Raw genomic sequence first — 21041 nt, forward strand, 5'->3', positions numbered from 1 at the left:
ACGTTTCTGTGCGGCGAGCACGGGGCAATAGAAACTGTTTAGATTGGTAATAGAGGAAGGGGATGGGGGTAGAGAGAAGGAAAGGACAAAAGGTGGAAATAAATGGATAGGGGAGTTTGCTCGGTTTATTTCCATTTGGTCTACTGCCAATTCGCCTAATTACCAATTTGTCTACTATCATTGGGTCTATCATCAATTTGTCCACTATCCACATGGTCTAATTGCCACTTCGTCCACTCACCATTTCATCTGATAACCAGTTGGTCCAATAGCCATGCAGATCGTCCATAAACCATTTGGTCTAATTGGATAAGTGTTAATAAGGCAAAATGAATGAAAAGAAAGTGGGTATGAGACCAACTTGTTATTAGACGAAATGGTTATAGACGAACTGGTGATTAGACAAAGTGATTATTGGACCAGATGGTGGTTAGACAAAATGTTGGTGGACGGAATGGCATTAGACTAAATGAAGGTAGACCATGTGATTAGTGGACGAGTTGGCAATAGATGTATGGCAGTTTGCTCGAGAGAGAGATGGCCGGGTGGGGTATGAGAGATGGAGATATCCAGGGCCCTGTCATACAAAGGTTAGGAAGCGATCACTAATTTAAAAGAGCAATTATGATTGGTTCTTAGTCTACTGAGCATAAATGCGATGCAACTTTAATGGGCCATTCATTTAATGATTTATCGCTAACCTTCATCAACATTTTTGTCCAACAAGTTGTCAGATCTGACATCTTTCTCTGATGTTGATTGGCTAAGAAGCACTGTTACTATGGTAACTGTCGGATAAAATGGGACTTGTCAGATAAAACGTCCGACAATTAAGTCCTTTCATGAAACGCCCCCCAGAGGGTGAGTGTTATAGGAGGTTTATCTCCCGAGATATAGTGGGGGTATGTATGAGCATGGACCTATTACGAATGAGAGACTTGGGAGAGGGCTTGGCAAAATACAGAAGAGCACAAGGGAAGTACCGGTACATGTTAAAAATGAATTTAAATGAAAACTATCTTTTTTCATCAAACCTTTAAAAATATATTTTTATTCGGTAGTCAATGTGTTCGGATCGTGTGTGGCATGCACGTACCGGTGATGTAATTTCGCGCGCGCATTTTATATTGGTGCGTGCGCGCGTACGTGTCTATCGACGATATGTGATGCGGGAACCAGTCGGACCACCAACCTGTGACATAAAAGCGAAGAGTTCCTCATCTTAATCAAAGGAAACAACATGAATTCATCATTGAAAGACTCTGATTCTAAAACGACATCGACACAGAATGGAAGCACCAACGATTCTGAAAACGAAAATGACGAAAATTCCTTGAAAATCGGCGATACTTTCTTGATAAAGCGACACGACAACACGTGGCGTAAGTATGAATCGTTGAGTAAACAAAGCCCGTCCTAGCCCTAGCATTGCGGTGCGGAGAATGAATTCGTGTCCCGCCTCGCCCGAACTCTCTGGCGTTGTTTTGTGGTCAACCGAGTGAGACCAGGGACAGGGTCCCGTTTCATAAAGACTTGTTATCATGATAACATACCGTAAGGGCACTAGTATTCAACCCGTTTGGAGAGTTTCCTCAAATGTATAGAAATATAGAATTAACCTGAATTTCAGACCCGTCTTATTTTCAAGAGCAAATGCTGGTTATTCTTCATGTTCTTTTCAAATTTCAGTTATTTTTTTCTTCAACCCGTCGACTGTGTGCGCGGGTGATCGAATTATACGGCGATGGTTTTTGGCACTAGTTAGCCAGGCGGCTTCTCGAGAGTAAAAATCATTTACTAACGTAAGGTTACTCTCATACGAAGCCAAGACTTCTACCTCATACATAGACCCACACAAAGGAAGCCAAAACCTGAAACTTTCACCCCCAAGATTTCTACTTTCCTTCTAAAAGATCTATCATCTAGCTCTAAATCATGTAGGGCCTACATGGGATAAAACTTCATTTCCGACATTTCTACGCTCTCGTTGTTATTTTTGAAGAAGAATTCATCAAAAAAAAATGAGAAAAATATCATGAATAGACGGAAGAGACTTGCCCGATGTTATCTTATTGCACTTCACCAACGTTACGCGACGCTCGCGTCCGTAACGTTGGGGAAGTACAATAAGAAACAAGATGGCGGCGTAAACATCGGGCAAGTCTCTTCCGTCTTTTCACAATATTTTTTTCATTTTTTGATGAATTCTTGTTTTAAAAATAACAACGAGAGCGTAGAAATGTCGGAAATTAAGTTTTAATTTTTATCCCATGTACATGATTTAGAGCTAGATCTTTTAGAAGGAAAATAGAAATCTCGGGGGTGAAAGTTTCAGCCAGGTTTGGCTTCCTTTGTGTGGGTCTATGATGTAGAAGTCCTGGCTTCGTATGAGAGTAACCTGACGTTAGTAAATGATTTTTACTCTCTAGAAGCCGCCTGGCTAGCACTAGTATTCAACCTAGCGATAAAAGATGGCCCTGTCTTTCAATCTGCCCTTGTCCCATCCGACTATGGACTAGACCAATTGAGATGAGACCAAACGGAATTAATCAAAGCCAGAGACTTACATAAATCTAGATCTAATAATCTAAACCATTTTGAAATTAGCCATCTATCATCACTAGGTTGAATATATAGTTAGTGCATTTCAGTGCAAAAGGTCACCGCCGCATAATTCGATCCTCCGCGCATACAGTCGACAGATTGATAAAGAAAATACCGACAACAGATTACACTGGAAATAACAAAGTCAAATTCAAAGGTATGACAAATAAGATAAATTCCCAATTTCTAAATATTTGGGGGAATTTGTCCAAATCTTTGAATTATGCCGGGTTGAATACTAGTGCCCATACGGTATGCATAATTTCTATAAGTACAAATTTACAGCCAATCAGATTAACAGAGATGCCAAGTTCAAAAAAATGTTATGCGTGAGATTTTCATGACTCGGCATCTCTGCTTACACTTGTACGTTTCACGAGATATGGGCTTCATCATGATATCGATCCATCGACATCGTATCACGTACTACTAGCTGTGCGCTGACTGCACTCTCGATTCGTCTCGCGTGCCGGGGTAGACACGACGGCGTACGAAGGTAGCTTACACTATGTACACACATCGCTATAGCATCAGATTTTTTGTTAACATTTAATGGCAGGGCAATGGTAAATTTGTTATTGTAACAAGTTATATGAAACGGTTCCCTGAGGATGAGGCTGAGCCAGACTTCAGAGTCGGAGAGTGACTGAGACTATAAAAGTGGCAGTGCATATTGAGACACAAAAGCATGCTGAGTGATCCATGAATTTCTCACCTCTCTGTAATTTTATTTTGTCTGAAAATTAAGCCGCTGATGGATATTTAATTCATATTTATATATTCCATTGTTTTAATAAAACAAATATGTAAAAATTTGCATCTTCAATTAAAGGAGAATGAAACTCTTGAAGCAAGTTAGCTTTTGTGAAAGCAGAAAAATCAAAGAATAAGATCAACAAAACTTTGAGTAAAATAGGACTAGCAATAAAAGAGTTATGAGCATTTGAATGTCGAGATCACTAATGCTATGGAGATCCTCCCATTGGCAATGCGACCAAGATCTGTGATGTCACACACGTACAACTCTCCCATTTGGACACTGAAAATATACCCCAAAACATATCTTTTTGCTCATTCTAATCATATGACAAACGATTCATCAATGATATAATGTTGTGAAACCTCTGTACTTGTCATCTCATAAAGAGAACACCTCACCTTGTGATAGACTCTATAAAAGTGAGAATATAAGTGAAATAAGTACTAAAGTAATGAGGGAGTTGTACGTGTGTGATATCACAGATCTTGGTCGCATTGCCGTTGGGAGGATCTACATGGCACTAGTGATCTCAATATTCGAATGCTCATAACTTTCTTATTATTCATTCAATCTTCCTCAAACTTTCAACAATATGTTTCTTTGATTTTTCTCTTTGATATGGATTCAGCTGGTTTCAAGGGTTTCATTCTCCTTTAATTTCATCTCATTCTGTTACTAATTACATCTCTCACAGATCACGTACCTTCCTCATTTCATTTTTTCTAACTTATTTTTCTCTCATACTTTCATCTATTCTCACATTTTTTTATATTTAATTCATTATTTTGTCTTTGCAGTATTATAAAATCTTGGGACCAGGCCACTAATAAAACTTCAGAATGTCCGGCCATGATCCTGAATTACATGCAATAATTATGTGTCTGGAGAGAAAAAGAAAACACTGCTCGGTTAATATCTGAATAAAATCATGATTGAGATAATTATTTATGAAACATGTATTCTTGACAATCGATTGATATATTACTAAAATATTTTAAGTAGAATAAAGCAATCAAATCTACTGCAGAGTTTGTTTCATTGATCATCATTTTATTAATTTCTTGGGAATTCCGGGACCAGTTTAATTTCCTCCACTGCCTCGCCGTCGTACTCTGTCCCTGGGCTGAGAGTGCCCGCAGTCCATACAAGCACACTTTGCACAGTCACAGCTGCACAGCTCAGAAAATGCACAGACAGTGCGCGAAAATGAAACAAAATTGCACTTGTTTGCATAAAACCTGTGGTAATTCTTGCAACTATAGATAGCAAATTTATATCTGCCACCCATAATTAAGAAGAAAAGTGATATTAGACTCTGGAACAAATGTGACGGGGCGTTTACTGGAAGTTAGCAAATGTTGGCTGCGGGCGTCGATCATATTTTGATTCACTATGGAAATCGTACACTTTATTGTCGGCTGCTTGCATTCGCATGGTCGCATCCGGACAATAGTGGCGCTATTGCTCCCTTTTCGATCCCATGATCCTTTGCGTGAATCTATTTGCGATAAGGTCTATTGTTGAGTTTGCTTGCGTGGATGGTGTATCTAGAGTCTAGGCCTAACTTTTTCGAGAATTATATCAATTTTGACGAGATTTTTGGCTTTTTGCAGAAAATTAGTACAACTAACGTATATACTCAATTCAAGTCCTATTCTATTCATATTTACTAAATTTCTTCTGGGAGGGGGGGGGGGTGTATAGACCCTAGTCACGTATTACTATTGTTACCGGACACTAGATTCCGGACGCGCATATTGTTACTGCGTACGAAAACAATTTCGTACCATTAGACTTCCGCAGTTCAATTACACAGAGCAATACCGGTAGAGGCGCTAGTTCAAAAATTGGGATTGCCCCAGAAAACAAGGATATCCTCATAAAGCAGGACAAATCATGTCTTGATAAATTGAGATTGTTCTTGTTTATGTAATATGGTGACAGTTTTTTTTCACTTACCCCTGCGGGACAAAGACAGCAATTATAGGGATTGAGAGTGCTAGAAATAGATTTAGTGACCTCAATTCCCCCCAGTTCACTGTCTATTTTTCACAACTTGCCGTCTTTTAATAATCTTAGTTATGAAACCTGATATGTTTACATTTGACTAGCGCAGGGAATGAACTTGATTTCTTGTGTGGAGAAATCTTTGAAAACTGAGACAGTCCCTGTAAACTGGGACAATCCCAATTTTCTGACCAGCGCCTGTACTGAATACATAGAACAAGATTGCAGAAGCAAGGCGCAAAAATCCACCTTTTACCTTTGATTATCTCTAAAAATGACAGAAAATAGTTTTGCATTAACAATTGAGATATTTTCTAACGGAAATATGGGCCTGATTTGCAGAATTTCAATCTTCTCCGCTCCTTGATCGAATGTTGAGGTGTGGTGTATTGTGGGTGATCGTCGACAGCTAGTTCTCAAGGTACCCGTGTGCGAGGTTTACCGTGATTGGAGCCGTTGACGATTGACAGCGCATCAACTTGATGAGCATCACAATACTAACGAGCATAATATTGGAAAGTGTCATGGAGCATGGAGTTCAAAAGGAAAAAATAAAATTAGTTAGCAAACACAAATTTATTACCAACATCTGCTCAGATTCGATATAAAAAGCAAACAAAAACTTAAAATTTACCCATGATATGATATATGAGAAAAAATCACACAAATTCTTCCTATTTTAAATCATAATCAATTTGTCAAGAATATCTTTACACGTCCGGCGCGCATCTGGAATCATGATGTACATGTAATTTGTCACGCACGAAAATAATAGTTTTTCATGGAGGGGTATGCGGCAAGTGCTATGCCAAGAAAACAGTTGGTAAATATAAAATAATATTCATAATTTTTATAATATATGGAATAGCAAGTGTGAAATTTTCTTGATTGTATTTCCTCTAAATTGTCATTTTTAGCTTATGCCGTTGCGTGGCGTCCGTCCACAATTTCAAAATGCTTCTTCGCCATTTCAAGTCCGATTTAAATTCTGTTTGCTTTATATGATAGCACTAGGTGGGGGATTCAAAACTTCTACACAGAATTTTGAAACTCATTAAATATGCTAATTTATGCGCATTTTTCAAAATTCACAAAAAATGCTTCTTTATTTGTCGAGTGATTTTGAAGTTTTTGCTTCCATCTGGTAAAGCTTCATGAGGCTCACCAAACATCTACACAGAATTTTGACTAGAACAATTTTTATGCTAATTTATGCATATTTTTAAAAATGCACATAAAATGCTTCTACTTTATTTGTTGACCGATTTTGATTTTTTTTCTTCCATCTGGTAGAGCTTCATGAGGTTCACCAAACTTATTAAATATGCTAATTTATTCATATATTTTCAAAACTCACAAAAATACTTATATATTTATTGATTGATTTTGATTATTTTTTTGTTCCATCTGAGAGCTACATGAGGTTCACCAAGGTTCTACACAGATTTTAGAAATTTTGACTAGAAAATTATTTATGCTTAATTTATATGAAATTTATTCATAGATCACAAAGAATGCTTCTATGTAATTTCTTCATCAATGTCAATTCTATATCTCAATTTATGTCACCAATATAGTTTATTACAGTGTCAACTGGGCTGAAATTAAAATTGTGTTAAATTTCATTGCGAGATGCCGGATGAGCTCCACATCATTGATGTGCTAGTTAAAGCACTGAAATAAAGGTGTCCTGCAATAGGATCATGGCTAGATCTTGTGCCTCGCCAAACTTCAAAGTCGGGGTTGGGGGCTCTGGAACCAAATCTTGGTCTGAAATTGAAAATGGGGGTATCCGGAATGGCTCTTATGATTGCTAAAAATACAATGGCAATGCTCTAGAATTGGAACTGACCACATCAAAAAAGGGGGTCTCTGGAATTGGAACTCTGATCAACGTAGTCGTAGCGTGGTAGCGGCAACATAAAAAAACGTGCTCGCGTATTGCCAGATTCATATCCGGCTAGCCATGCTAGCGCAACTCGGGCACTGGGCGCTTCAGCGGGGGGGCCCAGCGCTATGGCTTTGCACTAATGGAGCTCGCCGCTTCAACTGGCTGAGGAGTTCATAATGGGCGTGCACTAAAATGAAAAATCACAAATTTGAGGGTCTCTGGAATGGGGGAAAAATAGGAATAACAATGGTTTTCTCTAGTGGTGATGCTCTGGAACAGAAATTTAGGCTGAAAATGGGGGTTTCAACCATGGCACATACGTATCATACATTTATACTAAGTACCCTATATATTTCATTACAAGGGAGACAATTTCAATTCAATTCATTTATTTTCCATTAAAAACTCAATCAAAATAAATACATACAAAATTCATAAATAAAAATCGGAAGGACCCCAAGAAAAGCATAGCTTGCGAGGATGGGGCCCTGTACAATAATTCACAAAACAAAACAGATCTCACGTTGTTAAAGTGTAAATATAAAAAGAATACAAGCCTCATACACACACACAATCACACCAGCATACCAACACACACCCATATGCAGAACATTGAGAAGTTAACAAAGTCAAAGAGTAAGAAAGAAAGGAAGCGATAGCGGGAGAGAAAAAGTAAAGGAGAGATAGGGAAGAAAGAAAGAGGGAAGATAGAGATCGAGAGGGAGAAAGAATGCCCTCTACTCAGTGCACATCAAACGTTTAAACAATAATTGTTTACATAAGCATTTGAATCTCGTTAAAGTTGAAGAATTTTTCACAACATAAGGTAACAAATTCCAATCATGAACACCCTGAAATCGTATTGTATGTTGATTTAATGAGGTACGTGCAAAAGGAATAAGAAATTTTGATTTGTTTCTGGTCTCATAAGAATGATAAAAGGAATTTGTTTTAAACATATCATTGAATATTGATGGGAGCTCTTTTTTTTGAAAATTGAACATAAATATTAAATTGTTTACTGTAACAAGATCATACACACATGTATGAAAATATGAAATGATTATGATTTCATGTAATAACATACATGTAAGAAAAGGGAATTTGGATTCATGACATTATCAGCCCACGTAATGAATATTCATGATGGCATGCATGAAACTGTTTTCACAAAATACTGCTGATCTTTAAAATTCAATAACTTCATTATTTTTTTACCAGTTTTTGATAAAATTTTCAGCATTTTGCTCGGTGAATTTTACTCTTTTTTTCAGCCCAGAGTACCCTTGTGGAGTTGTAGTCCATAGGTAGAATGTTGCGGTTGGACACTTCCTGTCTGATACAGTACAGAATACAATACCATCTCATGAAGTCTTGCAATGTTGCATTTTGTTGTTGTCTTGCACTGCAACAGTCACATGCTTTTTGCTGCTTCAAAAGAATTTCTGTCATTTTTCTTTCAATTTTTTTGTTTGAACAGATAATGCTGAAATTGTGCAGACAAGGAAGAATGAACAAGATGGAGGGAAAAAGGAGTACTATGTACATTACAAAGGATGTAAGTACCCACTTGTATAAATTTACACACATATTCTGATACCATTTTACATTTTTCCAGACTCCATTTTGCAAATCGCCCCAAATGCCATCTTTTGAAGGGACAAATCTGTTGTGATAGAGCTGTACATTTAAATGTTGCACTTTGCGTTACCCTGGGGTACCAAAGTACTAGCTGGATGAAAATACTTTGAATGAGTCCTACCATTGTGCACAAACAATAGAGCCAGTGAAATTGAATTATGTCTGACCTGGCTGGATTTGTCACTGAAAGTCAAAGACCACATGAAGGTACCTGCCAATGATGCTTTAGTTATCCCTGTCTGAAAGTCTAAGAATACTTAGATGTGAGGACAGATTACTCTAAACTGAGGCAAAATCAGAAATTAATGATAAGGAAAGGTAACACCAGAGATGGGAATATTGTATTGATTTTAAAATTGGTTGATAAATTATGTAAGTATGGAGTTATCGCACCGCGAGGCAGAATGATTTCTAGAGCATGGAAAATCTATTGTGAAATGCCCTTCACTACAAACGAGTCATTGTCGAAAATTGGTAAATCAAAACGGCAGTTTCATCCTGGACTGTGGACAATCAGCATATTTGCAATTTTTTGTCAGCTCCGAAACTTAAGATGAAATTGCCTTTCCCGTTCACCAATTTTCAAAAGAAGACCTCTCAGCTGTTCAATGTCAAATGACAGGCATTTTCAATACAATTTACAGTGGAATCTTCAATTTGTTCTTCGTGGAGGGTGCATTAACTATCGACTGTGAAGAATTCAGTATACACTTATGCTGGAAACATTGTTGTCTAGTGGTACTGACTCTTGCTTTTCAATCAGAGAGTCAAACGTTTGAACCCTAGTCATTGTGCTATTTCCCTTAAACAAGAAATTTATCCATATTGTATTGCACTCAACTCAGGTGAGGATATTGGGCCTGGCATGAAATTATTTCTCAAAACACAGAAGCATGAAACGGCTGCTCCGCTAAAGCCATGGTTATTGCGCTACATTATTGAAGAGTGTTTTGATAGAGACTTCTGATAAAGCGATAAGCACCAAGTTTAATCATATATCCTCTTGCCACACACCACTCAAAACTTATTTATATCGACCTGTATCCTTTACAGTCAACCGACGTATGGATGAATGGGTGGGTAAAGAGAAGGTGAATGTTCAACAGCTTCCCCAGGAGAGGCAGAAATCAGAGACCGGAGACTCCCTGGATGATTCAGACAGAAAGATCACCAGAAACCAGAAGAGAAAACACGACGAGATCAACCATGTTCAGAAGGTGAGTGAGAGTCGCCTTGCAATTCATGTCATCGGCAAACATTGGTTATTGTCATAGCTGTGGGGTGTATGCAATCGTTTCTTATAATTAATTCTAACATTTTGTAAATAGTTTGCTCTAGACTTTCAAGATTTATCTGTGCTGATTGCATCTCTTGCGTTGGATATTTTATGTCAGATGGGTTGTCATAGAGTTATGATTGATTGTACAAGTATCTTTTGTGTTTGCATGCTTCTCGTTATAACAGTTACATCAGAATGGTACGATAAGAGACTGATTTAGTTGGAAAATGAATATTGGTCAGATGTTTCTTTAAGCTTCAATTGGCTTCGTCCATGCATGAACATGTACTGAGGGAACTTGTCTTTTGATAGCCCTTTGTCCTTTGCCTGGCTATGATTTAAGGAAGAAATCCGCAAGGCTGTCAACCTTGGTGCATTCGACAAGTCTCCTGTTTTTTGCATTGATTTTTCTATTTCCTGGTAGCCTCATTGCTGGACAGTGTAGACTATTCTGCAAATATACTGTTATCCAATCTCCTGTCGACCACGCTAAGCAATGAATCTAGTTACCCCCCTCAAAAAAAAAAATGAAGACATCTAAGGGTCAAGGTGAAGCAGGCAGTCCACCGATGACCAACCAAAGCTGTCCAAAGACTGAGAATATCAACCACCTAAAGACCAATCCTTATGTAGATCTTATTTCAAAAATTTCATTTGAGTTTGATCATTACCAGTTCCGAATATGTAAATGCAATTTATTTTGTCATTTTTGCCAAGAATTTACTTTGATTATTGACGTAATTTATTTCTAAGTCATGACTATTTTGTTGTCCTCCTTATGATTGGCAGAGCTATGCAGAAATGGATCCAACAACGGCTGCATTGGAAAGAGAGCACGAAGCTGTAAGTGCAAAGTATTTTAATTTCATAAGTTCTTTATTTCACTATCAATTCCTACACATAGATCACTGAAACACCATTAAAGGAAAATATGAAAACTAAGTATCGGTGAATAAATGAAAGATAAATAGATTAATGAATGACCTTATGTGATTAATTTAATAAAATGTAAAAAAAAAATGAGATTAAAAGGGGGAATTTGGTATGTTATGTAAGTCTTCATTCTAATATGGGATGTTCAAAAACAAGAGACAGTATGGAGGTGGTGTTTTCTGGAAAAAAAATGTTCGAGTAAGCCAGAGGGGCAAATCATCCCGTCTCAGTCTCTAGAAGTCTACCAACAAATGTAATGACTTAAAAAACTATCCTTTCTGATTAACAGCCATATTGGAATGTATTTCACCTTGAGGGGGGGGGGGATTTCTCCTTGGAAGGTGTATGAAAAGTCAGCAGCCCTAGTGGGTGTTTCATTGTAAGTTACCAGCGACTTTACGAACGACTGGTGATCCTTTCTTGTGGAAAATGATATACCAGATTTTTTATTGGTGTTGATTTAGTTCCGAAGAAAGGATCGCCAGTCTTTCGTAAAGTCGCTCGTAACTTCTGAACAGCTTTATGAAACACCCACCTGAGTCTTGTTTGTGTGACTTCAGCAATGTTATGATCTTTCCTTGGAAGCGTTTTGCCAATGATGCTTTAGTTATCCCTGTCTGAATCCCCAAGTACTACTTGGATATGAGGACAGTTTATACTTTTCTGAGGCAGCTTTACAGCCAGATCAAACCATCAAATCTACCCCATTCACATACGCCAGCTATAGGCAAAAACCCTGCAAATTTTATGGCTTTTTAAATCTGATTTAATCCTTTTGATGGAGTACCTGTGGGGTCATTAAATTTACTAGTATTAAGTGCTTCATTTGTTGCAGATAGGACCAGAGACGAAATGCTGCTAGATTACCATGATATTGCATGTAGGGTGCATATTATTTTCATACACATGGAACTGCAAATGTGGCATATATGTTTTTCAGATAGATCCATGTACTATTACAATATGCAATCACTTTATGGTGTGATCATTTGTATTATGTAGGGACAGTGATTTTCCGCGATCGCGGAAAACGGACGGAATTCACGGAAAGGGTGTTTTGAAACGGAAAGTGTCATTTCAAACGGAAAATCACGGAAAACGTATTTTCCCTCAAAATACACAGAATAGCAACAGAAATTACTCCAAAATCACAACAAAATGAGAATATTAAATGGCCACAAAACCCCAGAAAACACGATCTCACTTCGCTACTTTCATGACAATTCACACATCGTGACTGTACTCGACATCAGCACGATTGTACCCCGCACCGTACCCGTACCCTGCCGGCGCCGGGTTGGGCTTCACATGCACACACATATCGTTCACTGTACGGTCGTGTGTTGCTGCCCTCTACGTTTGAAGATGTAACAGCACGATATCCTGGTCTTAAAATCCAAGATGGCGGATTGACAAAAGCCGTTGACTGATGATAACGATGTCCAAAAAACCCCAAAATTATCGATGAAATATCATTTCACCGTGAAATAATGCTAATAATGTGAAAGGTGAGGATGTATGCATGCTAAATGGGGTTGGAAAAATATTTTATGCACCCGCATAGATCCGATTAGAACAGATTCTATTGTGTTGTTGGTACAGTAGCAGATACAAATTTTGACCAGTGCGAATGTACGGTATTCAATGTGTAAACGGAATTGTCACTTTTCCGTGTGTACAAAGTCTATGGGGGAAACGGAATTTCCGTTTTCTGTTATGCTGAAACGGAATTTGAGATTTTCTGAAACGGAAAAGGCAATTTTTTGAAACGGAAAATCACTGTCCCTAATTATGTAAGAATTAAATGTATATATTGTCATTACAGTGGGGTTTTTTGTAAATGATATAAAAGAGTTTTCTCTACTTTTCCTGAATCTTTATCATATCCAGATAACCAAAGTGAAGTATGTCAACAGGGTGCAGATCGGCAAGTACGAGATAGACGCTTGGTATTTCTCACCATTCCCTGATGACTATGGGAAACAACCCAAGCTGTGGATATGTGAATACTGCCTCAAATACATGAGATTTGAGAAAACATTCAGAAAACACCTGGTAAGCAGAGACATGATTGGTGTTGCAGTTGTCAAATGATGGTGGTGGTGGTAGTGATGGCGATGATTTCAGGCAAAAAATATTTTTTTTATCTTGGGGGCTACTTTTCACAACTTACCGCCTACATCTGCTACATTGTGTAAGCTTTAACATTGCAGTGTTTGGGGATTTTCTGGGCTCTTGTTATTATTATTTTTTTTTTCGATTTCCAGGGCTCATTTTAGCTTTTTGGAGGCAAAATAGCCTCAAGCCCCTCTGTAATTTATATTCCCTGACGGCGATGATGATGATGTAAGTGACAATGATAATACAGAAATTTCTTTAAATGCTGATGTCATGGTATGATGGTATAATGATGATGATGATGATGATTGAGGTTGATATTGCCGGTGCTGGTATGATGGTAATAATAATGAATTGTATTGAAAATGTGGAATCGAACTATCAAAGTGAAACTTGTAGATGAAGGCATCGTGTTGTACAGTGTAGTGTTTCTGATTAATTTGGGTAGAGAGTCTTCAGTTTGAATCCTACAGCTTGAGCGCCGCAATGAGCGAGTGCGCAAAGCATTTTATTATGAAATACACTTTTTTGGGGGGAAAATACATTTTTTTTAAATCATAGAATACATTTTTTCATTCCCAGAGGTTGGCAGGTCTGCCACAGACTCATATTTGACACTAATAAAGAATACCATGTATAGAGACTAGAGTAAAGACTTTTGACGCCAGACTTTCTAGCTGTATCAGCCAAAGTTGATAGTAAATCTAGTCTTAGTACTTCAGACTCTGCATTATGCACTAAGCGAATTGCGGAAACCAAAGGTCTGTGTCTGGAGACAAGGCAGACCCACCTGTATTGTAATGTTCTGTTGATTGTCTTTTCTTGTTTTCATTTGATATAGGGTGATTGTCAATTGAAGCAGCCCCCAGGAAGAGAGATCTATAGAAGAGGCTCAGTCTCTGTTTATGAAGTCAACGGAAAAGACCATAAGGTGAAATAAAATAGATTTACATGAACATGAAAAATGTGGTTATTTCTATCAAAAGGAATACCCAATGTGTATTACAATGAAGCTCAATATGACTGATAAAAAAAATGAAAACAGTTTGAGAGAAGAGAAGGATAGTGAATACCTTTACTGAAAGAATTACAGATAATTGAAAATGATAAAAATGAACATAAAGATGAAACATACTAATGGTGATTTCTAAAGGAATACACAATGTGCATTACACTTAAGTTCAATATTGAAGTAGTTGCAATTGAGACTAAATGTGGCTTATTGTCTTCCAGAGATTGATACAAAAGAATGATTATCTTTTAAGGGAAAAGAAGTATAGTGAATACCTTGACAAAAAGAATTCTGGACTAATAGAAATGAACATAATGATGGAATTAGTAATTTATTAATGGTGATTTCTAAAGTAATTAAAAATCAATTACAATTAAGCTCAATATTGAAGTACTTTGCAACTCAAACTAAAATTGGATTACTTGGATGAATAAAAAGAAAATAGGTTTTGTATTAGAGAAGAGTGAATATCTTGACTGATAAAAGTATAAAAGTTAAATTGTTTGAATGTTGACCTTAGGTTTTAGCTCTGTTGTTACTCCTGTAGAGGTTGTCCCCTTTTATGCAATTCTGTCTAATGCCATAGTTTTCATGTTGTATTAACTGCTCATCTTTGTAGAAAGAGGAAGGATAGCGTGTTTCACCCAAATCTCACATTTTCAACATAAACATAATACTGCAGCTTCTTTTACAAAATTGACATTGTTGGCATTGTCCCAGTTTAAGCTGTGTGTTATTAATCAATCATTACAAGGAATTGCCAATGATGCTTTAGTTATCCCTGTCTGAAACCCAAGTAATACTTGGATATGAGGACAGTGCATACTTTTCTGAGGCAGCTATCTAATTCTAATTACATATCAATGATGAATACCCTCTTCACATTATACAAATAAACCAGGCTTTGAGTAAGTATAGCAGAAATTATTTGTCTGAGGTTGGATATCATTACTATGATCACTTGTCATTTATTAATATTTACCCTATTTAATCTTCATTTTGCACTCCGTCTTACACCAGAACTTTATTTTCTTACAGCTGTACTGTCAAAACATGTGTTTACTTGCCAAGCTCTTCCTCGATCACAAGACGCTTTACTTTGATGTCGAGCCGTTCCTCTTCTATATCCTAACAGAGGTCGATAGAAATGGCGCTCATCTCGTCGGCTTCTTCTCAAAGGTAACTATAGATTATTGGCTTTATTCTGGGTGAAGGTCTTTGGTTTTAATCCAAGTGTTAAATTTAGAAGCCACAAAAGTGCCAATCCATGAGATTTATTAGAATTATCAGCATCTTTTTGCTACACAAGTAATCTTTTGTCTAGGGGAAAAAATGTGGGGGAATGATATACACAATTGTTTTCTTAACCATCAAAGTGTGATACCGCAAGGACATTTCATGAAGCTGAACTTCAAGTTATACACCAGTTTCCAAATGACTGGTACCAGGTACATGTCTCTGTACTGAATGAGATACCAGTTACCCAAATTTTCTGTTGGTTTTTTTTTTAATGATGATTTAAATTTAAAAGTAGGGCTGAATTTCCTATTAGCCAATCAATTTTCAACAAATAAATTTTGGAATGAAATTTGTGGGAACAATACAAATGTTGGGTGATAGGAATTTAAATAATTGAGAATCTTTTTAGTTCCAGAGAATATGCTTCAGTCATTTGTAAAGGCTTTACATTTATGAAATGGCCCCCAAAAATCTTGTTGATAGCAACATTATTGCCTCCAAAAAGGGTTTTAAACCAATGTTTAGAATATTGCCCACTGTCACTGTAGTCATTGTCAATAAAAATAGGCTCACCAAGGACGTCAGTATGTAATTGACTTGCTCTGACATCCCTCTTTAATGCTGATGCCATTTTACTAATGATTATTCATTGGTCTCTCATAGCAAACTTGCCAGTGATGCTTTAGTTATCCCTGTCTGAAACTCAAGTACTACTTGGATATGTGGACAGCTCATACTTTTCTGAGGCAAAGTGAAAATTGTGTTGCAATCCCTTTTTGAATACATACTATTATTTGCTTACATGGGGACTTGGCCATCCTTTGGCCACTGACCTATTAACGGATTGACACATCAAAGATTGGAACAGTACCGTACCTACTTTGGAGAAAATAATCGTTCTCACTTGTTGTAATGTCTTAAGCTGGGCAAAGGGTCACTAACTTACCCCCTTTTCAGATGATTATACTTTATTTCTAAATTTGTGGGATAAATGGTGTTCCTTTTTTTCCCTCATTTTAGGAGAAAGAATCCCCAGATGGTAACAATGTAGCTTGTATTCTAATCCTACCGCCGTTCCAGAGGAAAGGATATGGCAAACTCCTTATTGCATTCAGTAAGTTGTACCAGGATTCATATCATTGAATAAATTCAAGTATTTTTTTTCCTAGTCAGAGATTCTTTACCATCTCTGTTTATATATTTTTCAATATAATAATACAAATGTTCTTATATAGAGCATTATACCTGACAAAATAAATAAGAAAATTTTATTGATAGCCATGATAAAACCCATTTTTCATACCATTAACTTATGAATATATTTATATTTGCCTATTTTATCAGGTTATATTTATCAGTTTATAAGTTCGAAAGTCAAAAAGGGGCCTAAGCTTTCGATCCTAGCAGAATCTTCGTCGGAGGCAAAATGGTTTATAAGTTCATCAGGAGGAATTTTAAGGACATACAAGCCAGTTGACAAGAGCGATTCTTTTTTCAAAGCAAAGTTTCTGTGGTCTTTACAATAATAACAATCATTCAGTTGTATACTGCAATATTGTAAATTGTTTGTCAGCGGGTGAATGATAAGAATTCATACCAGACTGGATAGGAATAAATAATATCATATTCTCTCTCTCGCCATGTTGTAGGTTATGAGTTGTCAAAGCTAGAGAACTGTGTTGGCTCACCGGAGAAACCTCTATCTGATCTTGGGAAGCTAAGCTATCGAAGCTACTGGTCTTGGGTCCTACTGGAGATTCTAAGGGACTTCAAGGGAACATTGTCAATCAGAGACTTAAGGTGAGTGGGGTGTTTTTTTTATATCTGAATTGTTCTCTTGACTGAGAACTTTACCTGTGGGCTGTTCCATAAACTTTTTTAAGACCTGCGTAATCCATGATTATTTAAAGAACGTAATTCTAATTCTATTGCATTTGCCAATGATGCTTTAGTTATCCCTGTCTGAAACCCAAGAAATACTTGGGATGTGAGGACAGCCTAGACTTCACTGAGGCAATGTTGTAATAGTAAAGCTGTCTTCTCATATTAAGTCTCCATAAGTCAATTCCACTAGTCAGATATTTGCCCAAGTCTAACAGAATTCAGTGGTCCCACAAGTGTCCACACCAAAAACTTCTCAGAAGTCGTTTACAGCATTTAGAAAATGTAACATTGACATGAAAATTACATCTGGTCATGTCTTCAACAAGTATATTTCTTCATTTTGTTCTCTCTTCAGTGAAATGACGAGTATCACCCATAACCTCTTAGAAGTGCTTTTGAAGCAATTAAGAAAATTTACCATTGACAAGAAAAACTATCTCTGGTCATGTTTTCAACAAATATTTCTTCTTGACTGTGTTCTCTTTTCAGTCAAATGACAAGTATCACCCAACCCGACATCATCAGCACCCTACAAGCCCTGAACATGATCAAGTATTGGAAGGGGCAGCACGTGATCTGTGTCACCCCAAAGCTGGTTGAGGAACACCTGAAGAGCGCTCAGTACAAGAGACCCAGACTGACTGTGGACAGTAGCTGCCTGAGGTGGCAGGCCCCAAAGAAACCTCAGCTACACTCTAGAGGGCAGAAGATGAAGAAATGATAGACGGACTTTGTGGATATCGTAGGAGATCAGTACTGACCGCCACTTTGGCACTAACGTTGGCACTAACGTTGGCACTAACAATGCGCTAACAGAGGCCCAGTTACAACCGGTTATGTCACAGCAGTTCCTTAATGTAAGACCAGCACGTTATGACAGTTCAATATCACAGTCTGAAAGATGTGACTGGGCCTAAACTGATAGTGCTCTGTCAGTGCTAACGTTACTGTGTGGCCGGTACAGTTTTTCAGTGAGCTGATGAAAGATGAAAATTGAACGATGAAAGATGATAGAGTAACTGGTAATGGAATAGCAGGAAGTTATTCTTTGAAGGGAATCTGTATTCAAAAGATGGTTGTATTGTCAAAGGTACTTTTGAAGAAGCTTTAATGGGCAGTTCTATCAAATATGTACATCTGACCCCCTGTTTTGAGGAAACTTCCTGAAGGGATTTTTCAGGCCAAGAAATTTATGTGATGGGATAGCATATTTGGCTGAGTCCAAGATATGCAGATTTTATTACAGGTGTTTTCAGTCAGTGGTTTTTCACAGAGTATGGTATCAGCTAATCACAAACTACTCCCCACGAAAGCTCAAGGTGGCTATTAAGAGGAAAGTTTATGATGAGATAGATAAGGGAGATTGGAAGAAGTGAAATCATTCTTTAAACAGATAATAGTGAAACATGCTCTTGATGGCATTTTTCAGATGGTATTCTTGATTTTCCAAGGTATTTTGAAGATTTTTAAAGTGCAAAATGATTCGGAAAGGCTTATATAACATTCTTCTAATACCTTGTTCGTTAGAGCTGGATTATTCTTAATTGTCCAAGGTATTTGGAATTCTGTTCAATTTTAAAACAATATGTGAAGGTTCTTTTACATAAATAAGTAATGCTTCTTTGAAAACTTATTCTGAAGCGATATTTAGTGTTTCACAAAGTTATTTATCAGTGATTGTTACAACTGGTAGTTGTTACTGAAATCCTTTTCCCTGATTGGTTGATAGGAAATATGGCGGTGAAAGTCACTGACAGATTGCCTCATGAAACTGTCTCCTTGGCTCTTAAAGTACTCCAGGTAAGGAGAAGGAAGGTTTATTGATGCAATAGATATTTCTGAAGTATAGTGAGGTGCATGTAGTTCAAATGATATATGTTTGATTTTCTTGAATTGAAAATAAGAATCTGTAATGAGATTTTTTTCCTCAATCGAGTTGATTAAACCGTTTTATCTTGTGTGCTATACATGCATGTACCTATGTTATATATACAATCCAATTTCTGATGTATATTATCATTTATCATCTACAAGGCTCAGAAGGTGTGGGGTATATTTTCTGTGATCTCCAAATTATGAGAAATTTAAACTTCATGATAAATATCAAGCCTTGGAATTGGCATGCTTGTGACCTGTATTTTTATTTCAAAAAATAATTTGAAAGTCATGAAATTCAATAATGCTGTTATGGACATTCAATGTTTCAATAAAAACTTCATATTCATTACTTTTGATTTAACCCCTTTAATAAAATGGTTGAAATTTGATGTGGACTTTTTTTTTTTTTTTTTATCTTGGTTGAGGAGTAAAATTTCCAGTCTGGGCTTCTCTACATCACATTGATTGGAGTTTTTAATTCATTATAATTTCCTTGGAATCATTTTACTGTTTTATGAGCCGTTGTTGCCATGGTAGTTATCATTGATGGCAAAAATAAATCAGAAATGGTCAGATTCATAACTTGTAATTATACATGTAGCTTTGAATAACAAGATTGTTTTAGCATAGGTCCATGGTTTTAGTGATGGTAAATATGACAGGTTATTTTTACTAGTACCGATACTTTCTATTTTTTTTAGGGGGGGGGGGAGCATTGCAGTTTGTTAAAAGATTTGGCAGTAACATCTATTGCAGACGGTTGACAATTTAATACTTTCCTCTGAATATAATTAGATGATACACCTTTGTTTGGTTTTATTGTTGAATTGATTTGTATTCATACTGGCATTGCTTATTTCATGTTTTTTCCATCTAAATGTAATGTTTTTATTAGTGATGCCCTTCATGGCTGTCAAAAAAATAATAGCAAATGGCAACTCGTCCTAAATTCATGTGTTGTAAAGAACATGTTTTGCATAATGTGGTCTGAAAATTGCTTCACATTGCATTCTTTTATTTTGTTGTTTGGACATTTGTGAGGAATCGGTAGTATATATGTAATTTCATGGTTCCAAGACACTAGCTCCTGCGACAATTGATCCTACTGGAAACGCACGTAATAAGCCAAACATAACCAGAGCTTCAAATATGACTAATCTTAATCATCACATTATTCTCATTCAAAACCTGTCACCACCCTCACTGAATATCTTCTGATAAATTAGCAGAGGAGGAATTGTCGTAAGAGTAAATGTCGCGTTGCCAATTTCACTGTAGATACATGATGTCATGTAAATATAAATATTTGACATGTTATTTTAGTATTATGTATATAGCGCTCTGTGAATATGTGAATCCTTCAGAAGTTGTGAATAAATTTCTTACAAAAACGATCTAGTTCTTCACATGTATTGTAATATTATTACACGTCTCATAGTAAAGGATTCGTTTTCAATTTAATACTTATTACCTTACATGAACTATTTTAAAAGGAATTTTACTGAAAAGAAGCCAAAGTTAGAATATTTTGCTTTTTTAAACCAGCTCACATACCCAATCAAAGGTTTGAATTGAATACCAGTCCTATGGCCTGTTTCATAAAACAAGTTACAAAGCTTCTGAAATATTTCAATATGATTGTTATAGAAATCGTGTTATGGCCAAGTCTTAATGAAACCGACCCCTGATACTGGTATCTGATGAACATGGGGCATTTTTGGGTGAAAATTTATAAATTTTTATAAAAACTTGGGCCAAGGTGGGCACAATTCTCAAATGAAAAGCATTACACTGG

General features: G+C 36.7%; 1 protein-coding gene across 1 annotated transcript; it reads left to right on the forward strand.

Moving 5' to 3' along the window:
• The first annotated feature begins 1130 nt into the window (after positions 1-1130).
• On the forward strand, positions 1131-20640 carry LOC129281994 (histone acetyltransferase KAT8-like). Its single transcript, XM_064113584.1, has 10 exons — positions 1131-1382; positions 8743-8820; positions 9957-10120; positions 10972-11025; positions 13006-13170; positions 14075-14164; positions 15284-15424; positions 16505-16598; positions 17134-17284; positions 17858-20640. Exons 1-10 carry the CDS (start codon positions 1241-1243, stop codon positions 18087-18089), a joined length of 1311 nt encoding a protein of 436 aa, XP_063969654.1. The 5' UTR covers positions 1131-1240; the 3' UTR covers positions 18090-20640.
• The last annotated feature ends 401 nt before the right edge of the window (positions 20641-21041 follow it).

Source organism: Lytechinus pictus, chromosome 18, assembly GCF_037042905.1.
Source record: "Lytechinus pictus isolate F3 Inbred chromosome 18, Lp3.0, whole genome shotgun sequence".
NCBI classification, from domain to species: Eukaryota; Metazoa; Echinodermata; class Echinoidea; order Temnopleuroida; family Toxopneustidae; genus Lytechinus; species Lytechinus pictus.